We start from the raw sequence: 24,329 nt of genomic DNA, 5'->3' as shown, positions 1-24,329 counted from the left end.
GATGGATGCGCGGGCTACGGACGGCCCTGATCTTTGCTGATGATCAGAGCGCGATGAGCGTTTGCTCGAGAGAGCGAAAATGATAAAATAAATGGGGAAAATGCCGATCTCTTAATTTTCCGAAATTGTTTTTTGCTTTTATTTTTTTATTTTTTTTATTCACTAGGAATGGAATAAAATCGAACCTTTTTGGGAAAAATTAGATCCTTGGGTGCACCGATTCGTCGTGTAAAGGAAAGTGGAATCGCCCGATTTTTTTAAATTGCCAAAGAAAACTTTTCTCGAGAAATAGAAACCGAACGAAAATTCGGCAATTCTGCGTCCGCGCCTCTCGGTAGCAATTCATATTATTTCAAAAAGAATAATGATATAAAAAATAATCCACGGGGTGATCTACATATCATTGTAAAAACCCTAAAACGGTTGCGAGAAAACTTTATTAAAACTCGTGATACAAAACTTTTGTCATGGAGAAGCATCTTATGAAATTATATCGCATGTCACCCGTCAATCATGCCGCTTTTCTAATTATTACGGTAGATATATGATGGATACATTAAAAGCTATCGACATATTTCGTAATAACATATTCATGTTTTTACTTTTGATTATCCAAATCACGAGAGTAAACGCATGCTAAAAAATCATAACATCATCGGTCATAATTGTCCTGGCGACAATTATTGCTTCTGAATTTTATTGACGGGCATCCTAGCGACACCAATCGAGAGTATTCAGAAGTAAATACTCGTATCGTCGCATTAAAAAAAAAACAAAAGGAGAAAGAGCTACTTCGAATAAGGATGTTAATATTTTCCCAAAAATTGCGAACGACTTTTTTAAACGAGCGCGCTATGGAACTCAAACAATTTCCTCAACAATAACGATGTCGGCAAGGGGGGGCATTGGCCGATGTCGTAAACCGACAAAGAGACATGGAGAGAGAGACAGCCGCGACCGCGACGTGAGTACAAAAGCCAAAATGGAAAGTCCAGATCGAGATGGAAAAAATCCCCCATTATCCGATTAAGCAAAAACAAAAAATTGGAAAACTCTTTTTTATCAATAATCATAATAATAATAATAATAATAATAATAATAAAAGGGAGGAGAAGAAAGGAAAAAAGAAATTTAAAAAAAGGGGGAAAAAAATCGGAATTTGACTTTTTACACGATCCACCTCCCCCTCCTCCTTCTCCGACATTATCGTTCGCTCCTTCTTCCCGCAACAGTTGCAGAGAGTAACAGAAGACGAGGAAGAAGAAGAACCCACCTCTCTCTCTCTCTCTCTCTCTCTCTTCCTCTCTGTGTGGCCGTTAAAAATTCGCGTGAATGCGTTGACGAATCGGAAGCAGCCCTCGTCCTTAGCCAGACCCACAAAGGCGAAGGGACGTTACCGACACTCGCACTTCACACGCACGCCACACGCACACGCGCGCCCCCACGCTCGGCTGCCGACCCTCCTTCTCTCTGCCTTCGGCCGCGGGATTAAATGCCCTCCTTTACTGCGCGCGCCTGCCGGGTTAGGAGATGAAATGGGTTGGTGTTGTTCGGCGTAATTGCGCACCGTCTTCGCCCGTCCACCGGGGCCCGTGAGTTTACCTCCGCCGGATCGCCTGCCGGGTGGAATTCGTGAGAGAATTTGGGGAAGGTTGCGTCGGTTTTTTCTTGTTTTCTTATTTTCTTCTTTTCTTTTCTCTGATCTTTCTCTGGGTGGGTGGTTGTTGAAGGCGCGGAGGGAGCGGGGGTGTCTTGTGGGTGTTTGAGGTTTCCAGGTGGGTGTTGTGAGGATGGGGATCGTGAGTACGGTTCTTGGGTTTTGTGGGTTTGGGGTGGGAACTTCGATCGGGCTCGTGGTTGGCTACTACATGTTCATCTACTTCCAACCGACCGATGTCAAGGTCTGTCTTTTCCGTTTTTCGTGTCCCTTTGTTCCCCTGCCATTGCGTTTTCCAATTTTGGCCGCTTGCTTCTCTGGAATTGCTGCTTGTGCTGGCTGATTCTGTTTGTTTACTCGTGTGTTGGTTTTTTTGTTGTTTGACACTTAAAAAAATTGTTAAAAAGATTTGACCTTTTTATGGTCGTCGAGAGAGTGCTGATGGGATAGGATTATTCTGTTTACAGATGTTTAATTGGATAATCTTGGGCTGCAGTCAGTCTTAGTTTTAGCTCAGGTCATGTGTATGCTAGTATCATAGCTAGTTAACCTTCCTCTGGCATATATTTGCTTTTGGCCAAATCATGGAAATTGTGAAATTTAATTGAATACAAGGAAAAAGTGTCATCACTGGTTTAAAAAAAAAAATGGGGAGCGTCTCATCTGTGTGACACTAAGCATAGTCTTGTTCTCTCTGCTTATTGGATCTCTTCAGGACCCCGTGGTGCGTCCTCTAGTCGAGCAAGATACGAAATCCTTGCAGCGTCTGCTCCCGGAGATACCTTTGTGGGTGAAAAATCCGGACTATGACCGTGTATGTTCTTTTCAATGCATCCTCAGGCTTCAAGCTTATTGCTGTTGCTTATGAAAAATTCTGATTATGTTGCTCCCTGCTGCTATTACGGCCATGATTACGGTTTCAAATGCTGTTATTCAGCCTTTCAGGAGCTCTTAGATGACTGCTTTCTTGTGTTTTGTTACTTAACAGGTTGACTGGCTCAACAAATTTATCCTCACCTTGTGGCCTTATCTAGATAAGGTATTATCACTCGACAAAGTTGCTTTTTCAGTTTTGACTGGTAGTTTGTGCTGCAGTTATACTGCTTTAGATTGTTATTCTATTTCTGAGTAAACATGTGTGTTGTTCATAGGCCATATGCAAGACTGTGAAGACCATAGCAAAGCCTATTATTGCCGAGCAAATACCGAAATACAAGATTGATTCTGTCGAGTTTGAGGAGCTTACATTGGGTTCTTTGCCGCCTACTTTCAACGGTTGAAGCTCTCTCTCTCTCTCTCTCTGGTGTATTAGCCAGTTTGAATTTTTGCACTTCTTGCTTCATGTTTTTCATGCATCAAATGTTGTTCATAGGCAGCAGCATAATCTGAAAGACTGATTGGTTTGTCAGTGGTTGTTTCTTGGCTTTCATTGGCAAAAGAAATAAACTGAATTTGGAATCTTTGTACTGTTCATATTTGCTTGGTTGCTCTTATGTAAATGTGGAAACATATTATGTTTGACTAGTGAATGGCATTGTTCTGTTGAGACCCGTGTGCTCTGGACTTGATTGGAAGACAAAGCAATATTGACACTAGATTTCTGGTGGATAGGTAGTTTGTGAATTGTTAACTCAATCCTGGTACATTGAATTCTAGATGATGATAGAGTTTTTAATTATCTTAATTGTTCTCCTAAGAGATACAATTCTATGCATGTTAGTAATTATCTTTAATTCGTGGACTTGGACTGGGCATTGCTTGGACAATCGGGTAAGTAATTAGAACAAAAGCTCATGGTGGCCCAATGACAGAATGTTTGGGAGAAGCTGCTTCACTCAGTCCAGTTTCTTGTTGACAGCTTCTTTATTTACCTAGCACTACACGGTGAACTATGGGCTGAATGATAACATTTTCCTGTTTAGTTGTCATTCATCTTCTCAAATGGCATATCTTTAATGCTATCTTACTCTGTTCACCAGGAATGAAAGTCTATCTTACTGATGAGAAGGAGTTAATAATGGAGCTGTCGATGAAGTGGGCAGGGAATCCTAACATCATTGTTGCTGCTAAGGCATTCGGGTTGAGGGCTACTGTTCAGGTATCGATGAATAGCTAGTTTATTCTGTCCCTATCGCTCACCCTTATTCTCTATCTCTCTCTCTCTCTCTCTCTCTCTCTCTCTCTCTCTCTCTCTCATTCAATTTCGGTGCATTTTAGGTGGTTGATTTGCAAGTGTTCGCTTCTCCGCGCATCACTCTGAAGCCTCTGGTTCCAACCTTTCCTTGTTTTGCCAAGATATTTGTCTCTTTAATGGAGAAGGTGTGTTTAATAATTTCCAGGGTAGACTTCTTTTTGTTTAGAGGAGCTGCTTTTACAAGAACTATTTGGTTCTAACATAATAAGATGACCCCAATCCTGTTTTCTGTCTAGTTATTCAATGTTTCTTTGTGCAGCCACATGTAGATTTTGGCCTGAAGCTTCTCGGAGCAGATGCTATGTCCATTCCTGGCCTCTATAGATTTGTCCAGGTAATGCTCTTACCTTTTTTATAAGGATAATTTGAACAGATTTCTCCATTCTCCAACTTCACCAATTGTTGGCAATAACCATGTAAACTGCTGATGTAAAATAGTTTGGGAAAATACTACCGACTATTACATTGTAATAAGACTTCTTAGTATTATATTTATGCTTGTGTTCAGGAACTTATCAAGGATCAAGTTGCAAATATGTACCTCTGGCCTAAGTACTTAGAAGTACCTATTTTGGATCCTTCTAAGTAAGTTTTCCTCTTTACAAACTGTTACTTCCTTCAATTTGTGCTGCCAAGTTAATGAATATAAAGGTGGTAATTCTATGACTGGTCCAACTACATGGATTTTTGCTTACTCCTGCAGAGCTGCAAAGAAACCGGCTGGGATTCTCAATGTAAAGGTCGTGAGGGGAATAAAGCTTAAAAAGAAGGACCTTCTGGGCAAGTCAGACCCTTATGTGAAGCTAAAGCTTACTGAAGACAAGTTATCCACAAAGAAGACAACAGTCAAACATAGCAATCTAAATCCTGAATGGAATGAGGAGTTCAGTTTGTTGGTCAAGGACCCAGAATCTCAAGCCTTAGAGCTTATTGTCTATGACTGGGAACAGGTAATTTCTCCTCACTGGTTCTTTAGGCATCTAATTTAGTCGGTTCAAATTTTTCTTCACAATTTAGCCTGTTTATTTTTTTGTTTCCCCGCTGGACTTTGCTTTGTTTTCCTTTTGGTTGAGTGGAGTACTTCCCTGGCTGATGTCATAAATACCAAGCAGTTCGATATCTGATGGTCATATTCTAGAAAGGCCATGGGTTGAAATACTTGTTCTGCATACACTGAATGGGATCTAAGCTGCCTCTGTCGTTTGCATAGGTTGGTAAACACGAGAAGATGGGAATGAATGTTATTCCACTGAAGGAGCTTACACCTGAGGAACCGAAGATTATGACTCTTAATCTGTTGAAGAACATGGACCCCAATGATGTCCAGAACGAGAAGTCACGTGGGGACCTTGTTGTTGAAGTGGTATACAAGCCTTTCAAGGAGGATGAGATGCCCGATGATCTTGAAGATTCAAATGCAGTAGACAAGGCTCCTGAAGGAACACCTGCTGGCGGTGGTTTGCTTGTAGTTATCGTACATGAGGCTCAAGATCTCGAAGGAAAGCATCACACAAATCCTCATGTCCGCCTGTTTTTCAGAGGGGAGGAAAGAAAGACTAAGGTATGAAACAGTAATGAGGCATGAGACTGTTCCATCTCAGAATGGAGTGCAGTAATGACTCGCGCTACATCATGTTTGTGTCAAGTTAGTCAATTAGATTTTATTACAACATTGAAACGGCACAGCACTTTTCTGTTTGAAAGTGGATAGAGTGGTTGTAATGTCGGTTTCACTTTGATGTCCTTAATCTCATGCTGACAGAGTTTCTTGGTTGTTTATTTACTCAAAATGCAAGAGCTGTCAGTATAGGAATATTCTACCACTTGATCAGGCCTTTACCTGCATGCTTTCCCTGTTTTGCTGGCTAGCTCCAGTAAATGTTTACTCTTATTGATCTTCGGAACTTAAGATTCCAGAAACGTTTCAGGATCAATTCGGTTCTAGCACTTAATTATTGCTGTTTGCATTTTCTGTAGTATGTAAAGAAGAACAGAGATCCAAGATGGGAAGAAGAGTTCTCGTTTATGCTTGATGATCCACCTACCAATGACAGACTCCATGTGGAAGTCATTAGTACCTCCTCGAGGATGGGCTTGTTGCATCCGAAGGTATAATCCTACTTTCCAACGTTGGCTTGACTGGGAAATTGTAGGTTCTTGGAATTTCGGATCGCCATCAGTGTTCACCAAGTAAACTTGGATGGTTTTCCTCTCTCCAATCTGTGGATTGCTGTCTCTTTTCAGTTCTGAGGTTTAATTTAGGTCATTTACATGTTAACATTGAGGATTTTTGTCCTGTTTCTTCCAAGTAGACCATGGATTCTGCGCAATGTATCATGCAGAACTTATCAGAACCAATTTCTCACGCTTTGTTTAATTTTGCTTAATTAATCAGGAAACGCTAGGCTATGCGGATATCTACTTATCTGATGTTGTCAGCAACAAGAGGATCAATGGGAAGTACAATCTCATCGACTCCAAGAATGGACAAATCCAAATTGAGTTGCAGTGGAGAACTGCAGCTTAGGGCATTGCTTGGGTTGGCAGTGTTTGGAGGGTGCCTCCCCTCCCAACATTTTAACTCTCTTTAGTCAATCTGTGTGAATGAACATTTGTATAAATCTGTCTGTCTGAAGATTTTTACTGTCGATATTATTGCTGCTTTCGATGATAAGCTCGAGCTAGATTATTGCTCATGATCAGCATCAGCAATCATTGAGCGAGCCCTTTAGCTGCGGTACAAACTACTGCGCGTGGCACTTACATTTTTTGAAATTTCAGCTTAGGGACATCTCCACGATATACTATCTGTTTCATCTGTCTTTTGGGCTTTCATACATTGCTCACCCCACAGCCTCTGTGAAGTTTCAGTCTGAGATCTATGTTCTTATATTGATTTCAATTTGTCTTGTTAGTTGCATCTGATTTATCTTAAGGCCATGGTATTAAATTATGGTATGTGGCCTCACTTGAAGTGTGAAGCCCATGCTGGTGGAATTTGATTCATCCAAGCGTTTATCCTGATAAAATAGCAAGCATTCTTTTGCCATTCTTTAAGGTAATCTCGAGTCTCGAGACGTGTGTGTGTGTGTGTGATAAGGAACTAACAGGGAATAACTTTAAAATGTCTTTCTTTATCCATTGGAATCACTTTGGCAAAGTCAAAAAGTGTTTTTATGGCTTTTCTGAAAACTCGAAAAGGTAATTCTTGAAGAGTTTATTCCTGAATAGTAACGCATCCAACTTCGAAAGTGTTATCAGTCATTACCTTGCATCTGGCTTTTTCCTAATTTCATTTTTTCAAGTTTTCTATTTTTTTTTTTGTCAGAAGTCTTCTATTTGTTTATTAACTAATTTATACTTTTTGGGGAACTAGCCACCTTTGGAAGTTTTTCAATTAATGTTACATGAAGCCAAAATAAACTAGATCATTTAAATTTACAAGGGTTATAATTGATTTGTTATGCCAATCGAGCCGATACCGTTCTCATCGGATACCATTCTCATCAGATGGTTAGAACAACTTGTAATTGTAACATTAAGGATATCCTTCAACGGAAGTCAAATAAGAAGTAGATAAGCTACTATTATATCTTATTTACGAACAAAGTACTTATAATTCAAAGTATAATTTATCTCATTACATGAAAAAACTTCGATTAATATGAATAAGCAGTTTAAATGGTGTGAGTTTGTGTTTCTCTATAAAATGTGAAATTTAAACTAAACAAACACAAATTACAGTTCCGTTTGTAATTACTAGAGTTCTAGCGTATTTGGTTGAAGATGCAATGCCCAATTCTTATATTGTTTCCCTATGAGATTGTAATAGCGTTGTGCATATTGCATTGAGTTTTTATGTTCTTTTAATAAGGAAAAATAACATAAATAGTCATTAAATTTTGGCCTAATGTGTAATATCACCTCTAAACTTTTAATATACTCAATATGGTCCTTAAACTATTGCTAATTGTTCAATATAATTATTCTATTTGCTCAAACGACAAATCAAACGTTATTTAATGACACGGATTATTAAATGCTGAGTTAGTTGGACTCTTAAAAATGATGGGTCAACATATCTATCAACGAAAAGGAAAAAAAGTTAGGATGTTAACATGTCGTTCATTATTGGTTATGTGGATTTTTACATCTTGATTTGATATGAACATCTTATTTGGATAATTCACATATTGAAACTTTTAACCTGATGGAAGCCATAAAGGTAGATTCCGGCAACTTGCATTGACGGAAGAACGACGTCGAATATTGGACATACATTCATAATTTATTACTTATATTAAAAAAATTAAAAATCAGTTATTATTTGTGCCATTTTCTCTATTAATAATCTCCCAAATTCCAATACGAGAAGATTTTTCACAATCATTTTTTTCACCCATTTAGCCAAAAGAGAAAGAAAAGAAAAAGCAATAAAAAAAAAGATTTCATTTTCCAGTTTCCATGCTGTAATGATTAGGCCTCTCAATGAAGTTTCTGGGAGATGGGATATGTTGCCGAATCTACACTCTATTTTGACTGACTGTGATTGAACATGAAATCCAACTTGGAGAATTGAAATTTTCCCCTTCACATCATCATCATCATCATTCTGAAAAACAAAAAATCCCTTACATCATCATTGCATGTTTGATCCCATTTTGTATTTCGAAGATCGTGCTCTCTCTGCACTCGTCTCTTCAATCTGCACCTGCAATTGCGTTCCTTTTCTGGGTCAATCGATTCGGGGATATTCGTTTCTTTTCTCTTGCCAAAGATATGGGATATCGTATTTCCGATTAGATTTCTAAAAAGTACAGGTGCTATTTCGATTAAGAAAAGATCGTGTGCATTAGTCAAGATTCGAGGATGATTTCGTTAATCGTGTATATGGCGAGCTCGGGGTTGGCATTAGCTTGTGAAAATATAAGGATTAGTACCATGTAAAATAAGAGTGAGCATTACCTGGAACCTGAGAACTTACGGGAATCCGAGAACTTGACCAGTGGAACTTGTAGGTTCCAGGTTCCAAGGCATACGTAGTAAATACCTATAGGTTTTAAGATATACATGATAAATTAAGATTCTAAAAACTAGAGAACCTGTATTGATAGGTAAGTTTCAAGTTCTAAGTTTGGAAGCTAAAATCTTAAACAAGTTATTTGTATTTTTTCTTTATCTAAGTTTTCACATAATCATGTGTTGTTCCATAGCATTTAATGATGAGTGTATAATCTGGAATCACTAGTTTGAACTTTCATTTTACGATATGTTAATGTTTTATATTCTTCGTATCTCTAAAATAAGTTGTGGTTAGTGAATCGAAGCAGCAAGTGGTGATTCGTGCAAGTTCCACCTGAAACCATTCACCCCTAACGAAAAATCCCAAATTGGTACCCCAAACTAATTTTTTAACCACCAAAAATCCCAAACTAGTATATGACAATTTTACACTCCATTAGTTCCCGTTAAATTTTACTGTCAAATTTCTGAGTTAGATGGCACATGGCAGTTGACCGGTGTACTGGTTTGAAGTTTTACCCTCCATTTGTCATAGTTTTTTTGTGGTATTAATCCAATTTAACGAAAGGTAAATTTGTTACAAATGTACCAGTTTGGTGTTTTTGGTGGTCAAAAAATTAGTTTAGGGTAAATTCATCACATGTGTACCAGTTTGAGATATATTTGTCATAGGTTTTTGTGGTATTGACCCAAAATAAAAGCTAACTTTCTGTGAAATCCATTACAATTTTTTGGACTCCAATTGATTCCTCGTGATTAGACTTAATCATAGATTTCACAAACTCATAAGCCCGGATGCTCTTGACATCCCGAAGGCACCTTTTATGAGTTTGGCAAGGGCCTATCGTTATAAAGCCGGCCTAAATCAACTGGGTTCGAGTTAGTCTACTCGTGACTCGAAATTGTTACATGGTTTTTAACCGACAAGCGACAGCTCGATCCAAAGGTTCAATTCGATCGATCGCCCCTAAATGTGACAGACCAAATGATGCCTAATGACAATATTTTGGGGCTTTAGCAGGTATTTTGATAAAGATCAATAGTTTTATGAAAAAGCTATGCTTTTCGTTCGAATATTTTCATGCTTTTTTTTCTAATCAAGTTTTTATACTTTTATTTGTCAAGGGAAAAGATATTTCCACGCATCCTTTTCGGTGAAATGTCGCAAACATCCTTAAAAAGTGACGATGCATATCTTTTGTTTCTCATCTCTTCAATTTTCACCTCCTTTTGAAATATTAAACAAGCAATAATCCTAGATATTCTCTCTTATTTCCTTCCAATTCCTTTTCGCTAATTTCGACACAAAGAAAGTATAGCGAATAAACTTTTTTATTAGAGTTGAGCTTGGGTTTTAGCAAACTTCATCTTCCTTTAATCATGGTCAACGTGATGGAGGATCGAATCAAACTTCCTTTGTCTCCCATTCATCAAAAGCGCTAGGGCTAATGTACATATCTTCTATACTTTCTTCTTTCCGTTTTATTTAGCAATAAGAAGGAAAAAAAAACACTGAAGGACTATCTGACCTAAAAACACTAGAGCTCGAAATGCAATTTCAGTGTACCAACTTTGTGTACCGAGATATAGGAAGGAATAAGGGCAAGCAAGGAGAGAATAGCAAAAAAACAGTTACAGTTATCTGTTTACCTTATTGGAATTATCATATATGAAAATGATGCGTACCAATCTGAAAAGGGTGTGAAAATAGCCTCACTCTTTGTCTAATCAAATCATTCTACTTAGACGGGCTTTCTAATCAAATCCTTACGACACCAAATCCGGAAAATCCGACTAAAACAGCTCTAGGACAACGACATAAGGTGACATGGATAAAACTTTTCCAATGTGGAAGTTGGTCACATTGGCTAAATTTTTATCCACGTCATATTCAAACGTTATTTACATTGACTGAATTTTTCCATCAATGTCCACATGGGCATCTGCTATTATATCCCGTCATACTTTAGCGTCGTTTAACGATCTCGTTAACTAAATTTGGTCAGATTTGATATCGGAGGGATTTAATTAAAAGCAGAAGGAATTAATTGGACAAATTCAAAGAGCACAAACTTGGTTAGATAATGCGTGATAGTACAAAGAAAAAAATGTTGAAATTTTGCTTATTTTATTGGAGATGCGTGGACATTCCAGATATGGTCTTACGAAAATGCTAAGGAATATTGGAGATAGGACCAGGATATCTATGACTAAAATAGAGAAAGGATGAAAGAGAAATGATGCTCGTACACAATTATTGTCATATTCAAACACCTGACACGATTAGCCAAATCACTTAATATATCGAGTGCACTGAAAAGTTTCATTATACTTCTCATTTCTCGGATGAAATACTGTACTTACATGGATTCTCTTCAAAAAGTTTAGTACTAAATACCCAACTATTAGCTGACACTTGAATATTAAAACTATTTTACAACCCCCCCAAAAAAAACCTGCTCTTAAGAGTTAAGACATTTTATTAGGGCTCATTGAGCTTTAAGTGTTAAATTGAAGTTTTTCGGCAGATTACGAGCCTGTTTGGTTCGGCTTTTGGGGAATGCATTTGACAAAATGCAAAAGCCTTTGAGCTAAAAAGGTTTTTCGAAATACAAATAGTGTTTGGTAATGTATATTTTAAAATTACATTTGAAAGCAACTTTGGCTTAAATACCGTTTGGTAAAATTTTTTTGTAAAAGACTTGTATTGATATTAAAAAAAAAAAAAAAGGCTAGCCAACCGACCACCACCGCCGGCTAGATCTGGTTGCTGGCCAACCTCTGACAGCCAGATCTGGTCGCCGGCCAGCCTTGCCTGACCTCAGGCGGCGGTTGCCAAGGTCGCGCGACCCCCAGGCGGCGGTCGCTGGGGCGCTAACCCTCAGGCGGTGGTCGCCGGCCACCGGACTAGCTGCTTGGGAAGAGGTGAACAGTGGCGATGAACAATACCCGAGTTGCATTCCGAAAATGTAACTTCCCAAGGCTTCTCATGGACTCCATTCAGCCAAAGGCCCTTGGAAAGCTTTGGAGATGCAATTGCATATCCTCAAAGCTTGCCAAACAACTTTGCATTTGCTTAAGGGACTTTAGACCTCCAAAGCAGCTTTCAAATGCTGAACCAAACGGGCCCTACACAAATCTTAGCCATTGACGACATGAGCTGCTCTTTATCTTAGAGGTGAACTACATGAATTGTATAAGCTTGGAATTTTTTCGATTCTTGTTTTTCCTTATTCAAGATCAGGTGATTCCCGCATCAAATTTTCGCACACTTTGACTAATCCACTACACTGGGCAATGGTAGTCAAATTAGCAAGATTTGCACCCAAAATCATAAGAAGCAAAGCAAACTCTCTCGTTTTAGTCAAATTATTTTATTTCGTCACCTTTTTCTCTAGTCAAATGTGTACTCGAACCTCAATTTGTGGAAAAAGTATCATGTATTTTTTTTATTCCTTTCACTAGCTGAAGCTCATGATATCTTTTGAATTCTTCTATCATGCCAGTGTACTCCATTTTCCCCCACTTGGGCAACACAAAGAATATGGTTGCCTTTTCTGGTCCTCCTCCTCCTCCCATTCGTCCCCCCCAATGTGGATTTTCCACAACTAAACTATATAAAAAAGGGAACATTGATCAAACCTATGTTGCCTTCAATGAGCCACTACTAATGGGCATAAAATGATGAAGACACTGAAATTGATGGAATGATTCTTGTGGCCTTTACTTAGATACCGCAAACTCAACCATCCACATATGTTCAGTTGCCACTAAAGGCGGCTAATCTTTATTCTCTAAATCACTTTGTTTGGAATATTCCTCCAAGCCAAAATTCCCCATTACTCCTTTTTCTTTTCTTTGAACAGAAAAGGATGGCGGGGAAGGATCATAAGGGCTTGACGTTCATTTGGAACGATCGGATGGGATAATGACTACTCCGCACCAGCCTCGACTAAAAGGTTTGAGATTGGTGAGTCCATTATAATTACATTAAACTAGGGGTGAACATGGTATGGGTGGGCAGTTTTCATGTAGAACCAGAAACCGCTCACTAAGGACCGGTTCAGAAAAGTTGGAATTGGAAATCGCCCGCTGGTTCCATGGATCCATCTGAGAATCGAATTGCTCCATGGAACCGGTTCCAAATCCCGACAGATTCACAACCAGATTACAGACATGGTAACCAAGTATATTCCCTGAAATTATCTGATAACAGAGACTCAAGTAAACACAAAATCACCCATAACCACAGCTAGAGTAAGAGCAAAAGACAACGACAAGCCAAAAACTGACAAATCCCGAAGTAAACTTCACCAAAATTTGAAGCATCCTAGGTCGGAAATTGAATTCACCGATAGTAGCAAAAAGAATGAGTACCCTTAAGCTAAAAATTTCACTCGGTTGTGAGTCTGCAACTCAGCAACAAAGTCAAAGGCAAGGTGAGAGCCTAATGTGAGATGTGAGAGAGATACGAGATGAGAGATGTGAGGAAGGGCCGGAGGCGAGGTGTGAGGCAATTGCGAGACTGCGACGCAGCGACAGAGTTGAAGGCGTGGCCACGTGAGACTCTTACGGTGAGAGTGAGATGAGGCTAAGGTTTCTTCCTTTTGTTTCTATAGATTGTAGGGTGAATGGCAAAAGGCAGATAAGAAAAACTCATTTTTATTGAAAGATCGTTACGGTTATGGTGGATCAAAAATCGGATTGGTACTCACCGGTTCCAATAAATTGGAATGGGGAACCATATCATCCCTATAAAAACCGCCGGTTCCGGGATAGTCCAGGTCGATTCTGAAATGGTTCTCAATTCTTTTGTATACCCCCCACGTTCAACTCGTGATTCGGCAAAAGACAGTTGACCTTCTCAGTGTTCAACCAGCCACAGGAACGGTGAGCTTCCCACTACCTCTTTGTTTATCCAAGATCCGAGAATAGAATCTGTTCTCATGGACAGTGGACTGACGCTGAGGAAAAATGGCTTGGAATAAATGCTTGTCTTGGTTGTCACAAGTCACGCGGCTCTCGTATTTTTGTCTAACAATCAAACCTTAAGGAGAACGTCTGCTTACAATTAATTGAGAACCACCCCTTTTTTTGTTCATCCTTCCATATGGGAATAAAAAGGGTCCCCCATAAAAGCTCTTTCGGCATGGAGATATTCGAAATGCATTGAAAAGTATTCTGTTTTTTTTATTCGTGAAATGAGGCGATTTGAATACGAAGGATTTAGGAGATTTTCGGATTAATCTCAAGTGGGTGCTAGCGCGTATCTCAAAAGAAACAAGAGGTCAAGGATTCAAGTAGAGAAGGTCAAATTGTTGGCCGATGAACGCCATGACGCCCTCGCCAATGGCCGACAAGGGCGTCGCGGTCCTTGCCGGCCAGGGTTTGAAAAAAAAAAGGGAAGAAAAGAATAAGAATTAATTAAAATTAGAAAAATTATTAAAATTGTCAATGTCATGGCCAGCTGTATCACGTAGGATAGACAGCATCAATGTTAGCGATTTTCGGTCAAAATTGTCCGAATTGATTCAATTGGCAAAAATAAAAGGTTTATGATTAAATTGATAAAAGGATGATAGGTTTAAAATTTTTTAGATAATTTTCCCCATTGAAAAGTATTATTATTCGTGAAATGAGGTGATTTGAATACGAAAGATTTAGGAGTCATTGGATTTATCTCAAGTGGGTGCGTGTACGCATCTCAAAAGAAACAAAAGGTAAAGGGATTCAAGGAGAGAAGGTCGTACTATTCGACTTCTTGAAGAAGAGATGGTGATGGTATAAATAGATTCATCATGTGTTCGAGTAATTATAATTTCAAGCGATTCGGTCCTTGTAAATGAGACGATTGCTCATATAGGCCAGGTTAGTGGTGCGTTCGAGTAACTTAACAAGTCTAAGGTTAAAGAAGGAAAGGAAAACAGGTCGGTTTGCGCCTCCCAATTCTTCAAAAACTTGTACATGAAAGTGATGTTGTCTTACGACGGGGGAGCCTGTTTGTGTAGATAAGCATTAACAATTAAATATGCAATTAATCTTATGGTCTAAGTAAGATGAAAGCGAATGTTTAGACTAGTGGTCTTAACATGAGACAGTTTGCACTTAGAGCTAGTGGAGTCTAATCTGTATTATGCGCCTAGTCCACGCATACACATGTACTCCTTTGGCCACTAAAATATGATTTTACAATTTGAAAGCTTCGAAGATCAAGCGAGGAATAAGATTTAGTGCGATGTCAATTTGCCTATCCATTATACATTATTAAAATCGGAGCTGAACGAGTGTTCACATGGCACTTAACTTTGTCTTCGTGATATTAATTTGTTATCCCCGAACTTTTATCCTACATAAAGTTTAAATTACAAGAACAAATGAATAAAGAGATAGAATGGCAAATGTCTTCTCCAATATTTTTCTCCTTGGACTTTGATTTAAGTTTGAAAAAAAGAGTATAAAGAGACCAAATGGTTTAAAATATTTAATTATTATGCTTCCGAAACATTTATTTAGATGATTAAAAATTAAGTTAGAGAGAGAAATATATCTTATTATATGGATAATATTCATCATTATAAGTACACAATTTATCTATCTATTTTATTTTAAAGTATATTAAACAGTTTGAAGGTACCTTTTCAATGACATTTTTACTTAACATTCACTAAGAATTAACCTTTACAATAATATTAGTTTATTAAACTAAGAAAAGTGAAAATTTAACTTATTTGAAACAGGAAGATTCGATTTTTTGTCCATCTTTCGAAATTAAATATGACCTATACCCTTTAAGCAAATTTATTCATTGAAAGTTAAAATTAACATAAATCTATCAGAAAATCGTGTAGTTTAGAATTCATTAGAAATAAAGATAAGAGAGAAATTCAAAACTTTAGGTTCCATTTGTATTACGGAAAACAACTTCCAAATAAAAGTTATCCGAAAAAAAAAATCCATCTTTTGGTCAAGGAAAAAAAATTTCATCAATGGAAAAATTACCTTCAAAAAAGAGGAAATTATTTTCCCTCCTCTTTCTTTCTTTCACCGAAACCAAGCACATTCTCCTCCGAACACTCACCCGGTAAGCTCGAGCCAACTTTCTGAATATTATAAGAGGAGCCCAACCTAGGTAAACAATAATTTACAAAATCAGTGTATCAAAAGACGTGGCATATCGAATTTGGGCATTGATCACACATTCAACTTTCAATAGCGATTCACTCCACGAAAAAAGGTAGGCAAAGAAGCTAGGCGAAGGCGACCGCCGGCCTCAGCTCCGACCGAAACAATTCGGCCATGTCACTTGACATATCAGCTTTCCGAAGTAGATCTTGACGTGCTTGAGCATTTCCCAGTTTCCCACTAGGATCTTCTTCACCACTGCGCCGGCGGAGCTGCCATGAAAGAACAGACGAGCAGCCGCACGAGCAGAGCTTTTGAGGCGGAGGAGGGCCCAGTTTCGCCTGGGGAATGGCGACGGAGAATGCAAACAAAAAGGAGCGTGGACTTTCGACGTCCGCGGCCGAAACCGGAGTGGTGGCTGATCGGTACGTTGTATAATATCTCTTTTGTCGGGAAGACAGAAGCTCTCGTTCGTTCGGGAGACAGAATTCGTGTGTTGCACCATCCCATCCGACATCTTTGTTCGGTTCTTCCCAGGGCAGAGGACGAAAGGTCGACAGAGACGGGGGTCACGGTTGTGCTCTTGTGCACATCATGCAGCGACAATGGGATTTTCCACGAACAGTTAATACCACGAAATATTTTAAATTAATATATTTATGATAAATTTATTTCGAATTAATTTTTTTATCATAAAAAATTTTAAATTAGTACACTTACGATAAATTTACCCCAAATTAATTTATTGATCATAAAAAAATCCTAAATCGGTATATTTGTGACAAATTTACATTCCGTTATATTGAATTAATTTCACGAAAAAGCATAAACCGGTGCACCCGTGACAAGTGGAGAGTAAAACCCAAAACTGGTATACGTGTCATCCAATTTAGAAATTTGACGGTAAAATTTAACGGAAATAAACGGAGAGTAAAATTATTACACGTGTGTCGGTTTAGGGTTTTTGGTGATCGAAAAATTATTTTAGACTAAAATTTTCATAAATATATCAGTTTGGAGTTTTTCGTGGCATTAACCCTTAAATATAACGCCAGAGCAAGAGTTGTAGCTAATGTCTATTGATCTTCCTCATCCCTCGACAATTGAAAAAAAATTACACTGAGCCTTCAATGTTCATTTGAAAATATCTACATAAGAAATTGTAGATTAAATTTTAATGCGCGTCGAGGGACTTGCTAAGGCCGACTTGGCAATTCTTCACGTGATACGAGAACACCGTTCAAACATAGTGTGAATGTATCGAGAAAATCCTTAAATTGGCATGATACGACTGACTCAAAGGTGACACGTCGAGTAAATTGACCGTCCCATTATGGGCAGCGTCATCACCGGACCCTTAAACTTGCCGTTGATCTCAAAAATCTCTGCGAGCTCCAAATCTAGATTGAGTTGTGAGGTAATCATAATGGCGCTAATTCATCTAGTTTAATCTCGTCTTGGTGTTGCGTTAGACTCGAGTTGACTTAGAAAATCACCTCTATTGAGTGTCAATTTTGATTAACGCGATGTGAGTTAGGCTAGTGAGGCTTTTCCTCACATTTATAAATTGACCACCAGTCCCTTCCATAAGGGACGTAAGATAAACCCTAATAATCTCCCTCTCAGATGTCGGGTTCTTAAATTGGAGTAGCAAGGACCTGAATTTCCCATATGATTGTTTGATTCAAATTTGTTGGCAACCTAAGCTCCGATATCAATTTAGGCCTCTCTTATCTTAAAATTTAACTCAAAGGATGAGATTTTCCTTTACGCTTATAACCTGCATTAGCTCCTTCGGGATAATCCCAAACACGCGAATCATCTATTTTGGAATAACATACCATAAAAGAATGACAGAAAAATTTATGCGTGCATTCAGACCTTAGAAGACCAATTCACATGAATAGTTGGATGAGATAGGACCATGATGCATGCGACTTGTGGGATTGGGCTCCCTTGCACTGGAAAACCTTGTAACTTCTTCTAGAAATCACATAAAGATTAATTTAAACTACACAGAATCTGTGCAGAAAAAATATCTCTTATTCCCAAACCATGCAGCATCATGCATGGACTTGCTTTACAAAGCTCCAAATTCCAACTTGTTTATTTATATGATGAAGAGAGACTTCGATTCTCACCTTTTCACAGCACACTTGCACTATCCTCTGCTTTCCCTTCTGCTATTAATGATAGGGTAATTCCTCATCCCCACTCGATCTTAGCTTCTTCTCTTCCTCGTACAACTCCCAGGCGACGCTGCGGCGCACGTCCATCCTCGTCGTGCAACGGAGGACGAGCAGAAGATGACGACGACGAAGGTGAAACCACCCTGCAGCCACGTCTTCTTCTTCTTCTCCTTCCTCCTCCTCGTCTCAGCTTCCCTCGCCCAGAGCGACCTGGACGTGCTCCTGAAGCTCAGGACCGCCCTGGCCGCGCCTAACTCCACCGCCCTGGGCGACTGGGTCGGCCCCGCCTCCTCCTCGTCGCCGCCTTTTCCGCATTGCTCCTTCACCGGGGTCACGTGCGACGCCGACTCGCGGGTCGTCTCTCTCAACCTCACCTCCGTCGGCCTCTTCGGCCACATCCCCCCCGAAATCGGTCTCCTCCGCGACCTCGTCAACCTGACGCTCGCGGCCGACAACCTCACCAGGGGGGTCCCGCCGGAGCTTGGCAACCTCACGTCCCTCCGGTTCCTCAACCTCTCCGTCAACCTACTCTCCGGGGTCTTCCCCGGCGGAGTCCTGAGGGCGATGACCGAGCTCGAAGAACTCGACGTGGACAACAACAACTTCACGGGGCCGCTGCCGCCGGAGGTGGCGGGGCTGAAGAAGCTGAAGCGGCTCGACCTCGCCGGCAACTACTTCACCGGCGCGATACCGGAGGTTTACTCGGAGATGGAGAACCTGGAGTTCCTGGCCCTGCACGCGAACCTGCTGACCGGCAGAGTCCCCGCGAGCCTCGCGAAGCTGAAGAACCTCCAGGGGCTCTACCTGGGCTACTTCAACGTGTACGACGGCGGGATTCCGGCGGAGTTCGGGTCTCTGAAAGAGCTCAGAATCCTCGACATGGCGAGCTGCGGCCTCTCCGGCGAAATTCCGGCGAGCCTGAGCGAGCTGAAGAAGCTGCACACTCTGTTCCTCCAGTTTAACAAGCTCACGGGCTTCATTCCCGCCGAGCTCTCCAAGATGACGAGCCTCATGTCCCTCGACCTCTCCAACAATTACCTCAACGGAGAGATTCCGGCGACCTTCGCCGAGCTCAAGAACCTGACTCTGCTCAACCTGTTCGCAAACAACCTGTACGGACAGATCCCCGATTTCGTTGGCGAGCTGCCGAACCTGGAGGTCCTCCAGGTCTGGAGCAACAACTTCACGTGGAAGCTGCCGGAGAGTCTAGGGAGGAACGGGAGGCTGATATTGGTCGACGTCACGCAGAACCACTTCACCGGCACGATCCCTCGGGGCTTGTGCCGGGGAGGGAGGCTGAAGACTCTGATCCTGACGAACAACTCGTTCTTTGGCCCGATCCCTGAAGAAATCGGCGAGTGCAAGTCGCTGACCAAAGTCCGGGTCGGAAAGAACTGCCTCGACGGAACGATTCCCCGGGGGATCCTCAGCTTGCCTCGGGCGACTATAATAGAGCTCAACGACAATCTCTTCTCCGGCGAGCTCCCGGCGGAGATGTCCGGCGAGAGCTTGGGAATCCTGTCGCTCTCGAACAACTGGATTTCCGGTGAGATCCCTCCGGCGATTGGCAACTTCAGCGGCTTGCATACTCTGTCCCTGGACGCGAACAGGTTCCATGGCGAGATTCCCAGCGGGCTTTTCTCGCCGAGGTCCCTTCTGGTGGTGAACATCAGCGGGAACAACATGAGCGGTGAGATTCCTGGTTCGGTCGCTCGGTGCACTTCTCTGGTAGTCCTAGATTTGAGCAGGAACAAACTCGCCGGCGAGATTCCAAAAGGCTTGTCTCTCCTGAAAGTGTTGGGCGTCCTCAATCTGTCGAGCAACAGATTGACCGGCCCAATTCCGAGGGAAATTCGCGTCATGACCAGCCTCAACACGCTCGATTTGTCCTTCAACGATCTCTCCGGCGAAGTCCCCCACGAGGGCCAGTTCCTTGTCTTCAAGAACTCCTCCTTCCTCGGAAACCCCAAACTATGCTCGCCAGGCCGCTCGTCTTGCCCCTCTAGGTCAAGTGCCTCGCTCACTTCCTCAAGGGTTGTGATCACGGCAATCTCACTCGTGACCGCCGCGCTGCTTATCACCGTTACGGTCTACAAGGTCCTGAAGAGGAGGCAGGGCTTGAGGGCTTGGAAGCTCACTGCGTTCCAGAAGCTTGGCTTCAAGGCCGAGGACGTGCTCAAGTGCCTGGAGGAGGAGAATATCATCGGCAAAGGTGGTGCAGGGATCGTCTACCGCGGGTTGATGCCCAACGGGGTGGACGTCGCCATCAAGCAGCTGGTGGGGAGGAGCGGCAGCGGGTGCAGCGACCACGGCTTCTCCGCGGAAATTCAGACCCTTGGTCGGATCCGGCACCGGAACATCGTGAGGCTTCTCGGATACGTCTCCAACAAAGACACCAACCTGTTGCTGTACGAGTACATGCCTAATGGGAGCTTAGGGGAGTTGTTGCATGGGTCGAAAGGCGGCCACTTGCAGTGGGAGACCCGGTATCGCATCGCCGTGGAGGCTGCGAAGGGGCTGTGTTACCTCCACCACGATTGCTCGCCGCTGATAATTCACCGGGACGTGAAGTCGAACAACATACTACTGGATTCTGACTTCGAGGCGCACGTAGCTGATTTCGGGCTGGCCAAGTTCTTGCAGGATGCCGGTGCGTCGGAGTGCATGTCGTCCGTGGCTGGTTCCTACGGCTACATAGCCCCAGGTCTGGAGTTATTTCTATGGCTTCAGTTATTTCTAACTTGTGTTTGATATAGCAGTCTGCAGATTAAGTGCAATGTCCCTGGAGAGAAAGTGTCAAATGGCAATTCATCGATGGCCGGGGGTTATTAGTTAATTATAGGCTATATAGACAATTAAGAAAACATAGCTAAGTAATATTGTTTATTTATAGCTAATTGGTGAACTGCCTGCTATTGCTGTGTCACAGAGTATGCCTACACGCTGAAAGTGGACGAGAAGAGCGACGTGTACAGCTTTGGGGTCGTGCTGTTGGAGCTGATAGCCGGGAGGAAGCCGGTGGGGGAGTTTGGCGACGGCGTGGACATCGTGAGATGGGTGAAGAAGACCGTGTCGGACCTACCGCAGCCGCCGTCGGACACGGCGTCGGTGCTCGCCGTGATCGACCGCAGGCTGAGCGGGTACCCGATGGCGAGCACGATCCACCTCTTCAAGATCGCGCTCCGGTGTGTCGAGGACGAGAGCTCCCAGAGACCCACCATGAGAGAAGTCGTCCTCATGCTGACAAACCCTCCTCCGTCCACTCCATCCGCCACTGTCGCCGCTGGCCCGGATCTCATCAAACTGTAGGGGACTCTCCGCTGTTTTCTCTGTAAAATAAAGCTGATGGTGCTTTGCAAATGATCTTGGCCATAAGAGGCTGTGTATGGTTGAATGTTCGATTTTCATATAATAAGGTTTCCTGTGCAAGTGGTTTTGAATGTATCTTCCTTCTATGGTGGTTCAATGTAAAAAAGTTTTTTAAGTCTCTTGAAAAATTGGCTACTAGGAACTCGTCGATCCGATTTGGCACTCGTTAGCTAGTTTCGAATTGCAATGAAGGGGCAAACATTGGTGAATGCCGAAGTTCTTGAATCGGAGTGATCAGGCCCCTGGCAAATTGAAATTTGCCGTTGGCATGATCTTAAGAGATTCTCTCGTTATGATCGCCGGCAAGGGTCGCCCACGCCTGGGCGCGGATCTGGCGAGGGCGACCCTCGCCCGACGCCGGCAAGGGTCGGATCTGGAGAGGGCTTCCTCCGCCGAAGAGAAGAAAAGAAAAAAAAAAGAAAAAAGAAAAAGAAGAAAATGCCCATGGGCCAAAGTAACGTGAGGTAAATGTGTCGCAGGTGGTATAGTTTGGGATTTTTTGTGTCACAAAAACAAGTTCAGGGTAAATTTGTTACAAGTGGCATAGTTTGGGGTTTTTCGTGTCACAAAAAAAAGTTCAGGGTAAATTTATCTCAAGTGACATAGTTTAGGAATTTTGGTGATATTTTCCCTTCCAGAAATGCGTGTATGTTATTTCGAGCGCTGATAAAGCATCCGACTAAATTATACCATAAAATGTATTCATCGTTTGTTCCACAAACACTAGCAAGGGTAAAAATAATGTACATGAACCAAGACATTCAGGCCCAATAGGCTCGGCCATGAAATGAATCAACATTTTCTTTTTCTTTTTTTCATATACAGCGACATGCAACTTACTTTTCGACGTATGATGAAACGGTTTCGCTGCAGATTCAAATTTACGATGCCGAACGTCATGGTAGGTTCGGTCAAGATCATGTCGAAAGCAGGGACAGGCATGGCCATGCTCAACATTGGTACATACGAGCCAAGCTAACATGAACATCGATTCCGAAGTTCAAGAATAAAAAAGCAGAAGATAGTTAGCATTAGGTTTGAACTCATTGCCATTTAGATGATTAATGAAAGTGTATGGTGCATGTGAATTGTAGGAATAAATATAGCAATGCAAGGGAAAAAACTTAGTTGAAGTAACGGTGCAGTCTTGACCCCATATTTTTCCAAGGAAATCGGATGACTTGGGAAATCAAAATCCCACCGCCTAGGCTAATTTTGGTCGGATATTGCTGACATAGTCGCCCGCCGGCCTACGTGGTACCGCCGGCATTAACGTTGATAATTTTTAATAATATTTTTATTTTTTTATTTTGATATTATTTTTTCTGATTTTGTTTCTTTCTTTTCTTTTTGCTCCTTTTTTCTTCCTTCGGCTAGTGATCGGCCACGGTCGATGGTCGGGTGGGCTGGCCTCGCGAGGGCGAGGGCGAGGCCCAGTTGACCCTCCCTTGGGCGAGGGCATGCCTCAACGAGAGTCGGCCTCGCCAAATCTGGCTTGGGCAAGGCTGATTCTCAGCAGGCCTTGCTTGGTCGAGGGCGGGCCCTGACGAGTGTTGCCTAGGCCTCGCTTGTGGCGGGCGATGACGGCCTCGCCATCCCGCTGGGCCATGGCCGCTGAGCACGTGGCCGGTCATTGGCCAAAGGTAGAAGAAAGGAAAAAAGAAAATAAAAGAAGGAAAAAAAAGAAAAAAAAATCAATTTTTTTAACAAAATCGAAAATTTATTAAAAATTATTCACGTCAGCGCTGGCGGTGTCATGTAAGCCAGTCGGCATCCATGTCGGCACTATTTGACCAAAATTAGCCGAAATGATTAAATTGACATAAAAATAAACTTTTTTTAGGACTAAATTGGTATAAAAAAAGGTTTAAAACTGAATTTGCATCAATGCAAAAGGTTTAGAACTTTTCTGGCACTTTTCCCTATTTATTTCAATAAGCGTGATTCTTTGATACAATACGATTAGCGTTTTCAAGATTAATCAGTTGAATTTCCGTAAGTTGCAAATTATAATTGCGTATTTACTATGAGTATACCACTTCATTTCGTAAACTAATTTTATAATTCAGTTTTGATACAGCTAGTATTGTTCTTTCATTAATCACGACGATATGAATAATATATGCATGTACCACGCAAATGTAAAGAAATTTCATTAGTAAAACACACCTTTTTTTGCCAATAAAACACGCCTTTAATATGTTGTAAATTAGCGTCTATGGAAGTGCCGCCTGTACCCAAAAGAAAATAATAATAACCAAGAAATCTAATATGAAATAAATTGTTAAAATAAAAATGTTTGATAAAATTGAGATAGTTAGGGCGCGAATGACAACCATTATATTTTTCTATTTTTCTGTTATCGGGAACAGATTTGGAACAGAAATTTGTTTGGCAATGCAATTTCATTTTTTTTTATTTCTGGAACAATTTTAGCCCGGAAATAAGTTTGTAACAGAAATGAGAAGTATATTTTTTTACTTTTTTACTTCTGGAACATAAACAAAAATAACAACTCTCTTTATTGCTCGCTCTCGCTGCCCGCCTTTCGGCCGTTCGCCATAGCCCACCATCACCTGCCCGCTGGCCATTTGCCATTGCTCGCTCGCCAGCCTTTCGTCGCCGCTAAGAACAGAAATTTAAGAATAACCTATTAAACGAATTTCTAATCCGAGAACAGAAATTTTATGTCGTTATCAAACGCTATTTTTTTTTAATCACTATGGTTTGCTCCAGTGGCCACTCTTCCTATTCGGGAAGTGGGAGGTGGGGAGTT

At 41.4% G+C, this 24,329-nt stretch overlaps 2 protein-coding genes across 3 annotated transcripts; both read left to right on the top strand.

Annotated features, from left to right (window-relative positions):
- Positions 1–1,446: 1,446 nt before the first annotated feature.
- LOC115674930 (synaptotagmin-2) lies at positions 1,447–6,753 on the top strand. Of its 2 annotated transcripts, XM_056317191.1 has the most exons (13): positions 1,447–1,651; positions 1,731–1,901; positions 2,373–2,471; positions 2,646–2,696; positions 2,809–2,932; positions 3,637–3,755; positions 3,875–3,976; positions 4,111–4,185; positions 4,360–4,436; positions 4,555–4,801; positions 5,062–5,412; positions 5,829–5,960; positions 6,247–6,753. In XM_056317191.1, the coding sequence occupies exons 2-13, from the start codon at positions 1,791–1,793 to the stop codon at positions 6,376–6,378; spliced, it is 1,620 nt and encodes a 539-aa protein (XP_056173166.1). In that variant the 5' UTR covers positions 1,447–1,651; positions 1,731–1,790; the 3' UTR covers positions 6,379–6,753. The 2 variants fall into 2 exon arrangements, with proteins under 2 accessions (XP_056173166.1, XP_056173165.1); XM_056317190.1 differs by having other exon boundaries at positions 1,447–1,901.
- An 11,369-nt stretch (positions 6,754–18,122) lies between these two features.
- Positions 18,123–21,668, top strand: LOC115674955 (receptor protein kinase CLAVATA1-like). The gene is made up of 2 exons (XM_030597483.2): positions 18,123–20,888; positions 21,114–21,668. Exons 1-2 carry the CDS (start codon positions 18,302–18,304, stop codon positions 21,491–21,493), a joined length of 2,967 nt encoding a protein of 988 aa, XP_030453343.1. The 5' UTR covers positions 18,123–18,301; the 3' UTR covers positions 21,494–21,668.
- The last annotated feature ends 2,661 nt before the right edge of the window (positions 21,669–24,329 follow it).

The sequence above is a fragment of the Syzygium oleosum genome, unplaced genomic scaffold (assembly GCF_021117445.2).
Source record: "Syzygium oleosum isolate NSW1041296 unplaced genomic scaffold, Sole_v2.1 Sole_v2.13, whole genome shotgun sequence".
Classification (NCBI taxonomy): domain Eukaryota; kingdom Viridiplantae; phylum Streptophyta; class Magnoliopsida; order Myrtales; family Myrtaceae; genus Syzygium; species Syzygium oleosum.
The sequence above is the reverse complement of the archived record's forward strand: the minus strand, read 5'-3'. Positions and strand labels throughout refer to the sequence as shown.

What these genes read in the sequence shown, in the direction of transcription:
- LOC115674955 (XM_030597483.2), top strand. Translation starts at nt 18,302, where the DNA reads ATGACGACGACGAAGGTGAAACCACCCTGCAGCCACGTCTTCTTCTTC. An exon ending in CTACGGCTACATAGCCCCAG is followed by an intron (nt 20,889 to 21,113) that starts GTCTGGAGTTAT and finishes GCTGTGTCACAG; the next exon opens with AGTATGCCTACACGCTGAAA.
- LOC115674930 (XM_056317191.1), top strand. Translation starts at nt 1,791, where the DNA reads ATGGGGATCGTGAGTACGGTTCTTGGGTTTTGTGGGTTTGGGGTGGGA. An exon ending in TGTGGCCTTATCTAGATAAG is followed by an intron (nt 2,697 to 2,808) that starts GTATTATCACTC and finishes TGTTGTTCATAG; the next exon opens with GCCATATGCAAGACTGTGAA. An exon ending in TGGGCTTGTTGCATCCGAAG is followed by an intron (nt 5,961 to 6,246) that starts GTATAATCCTAC and finishes TTAATTAATCAG; the next exon opens with GAAACGCTAGGCTATGCGGA.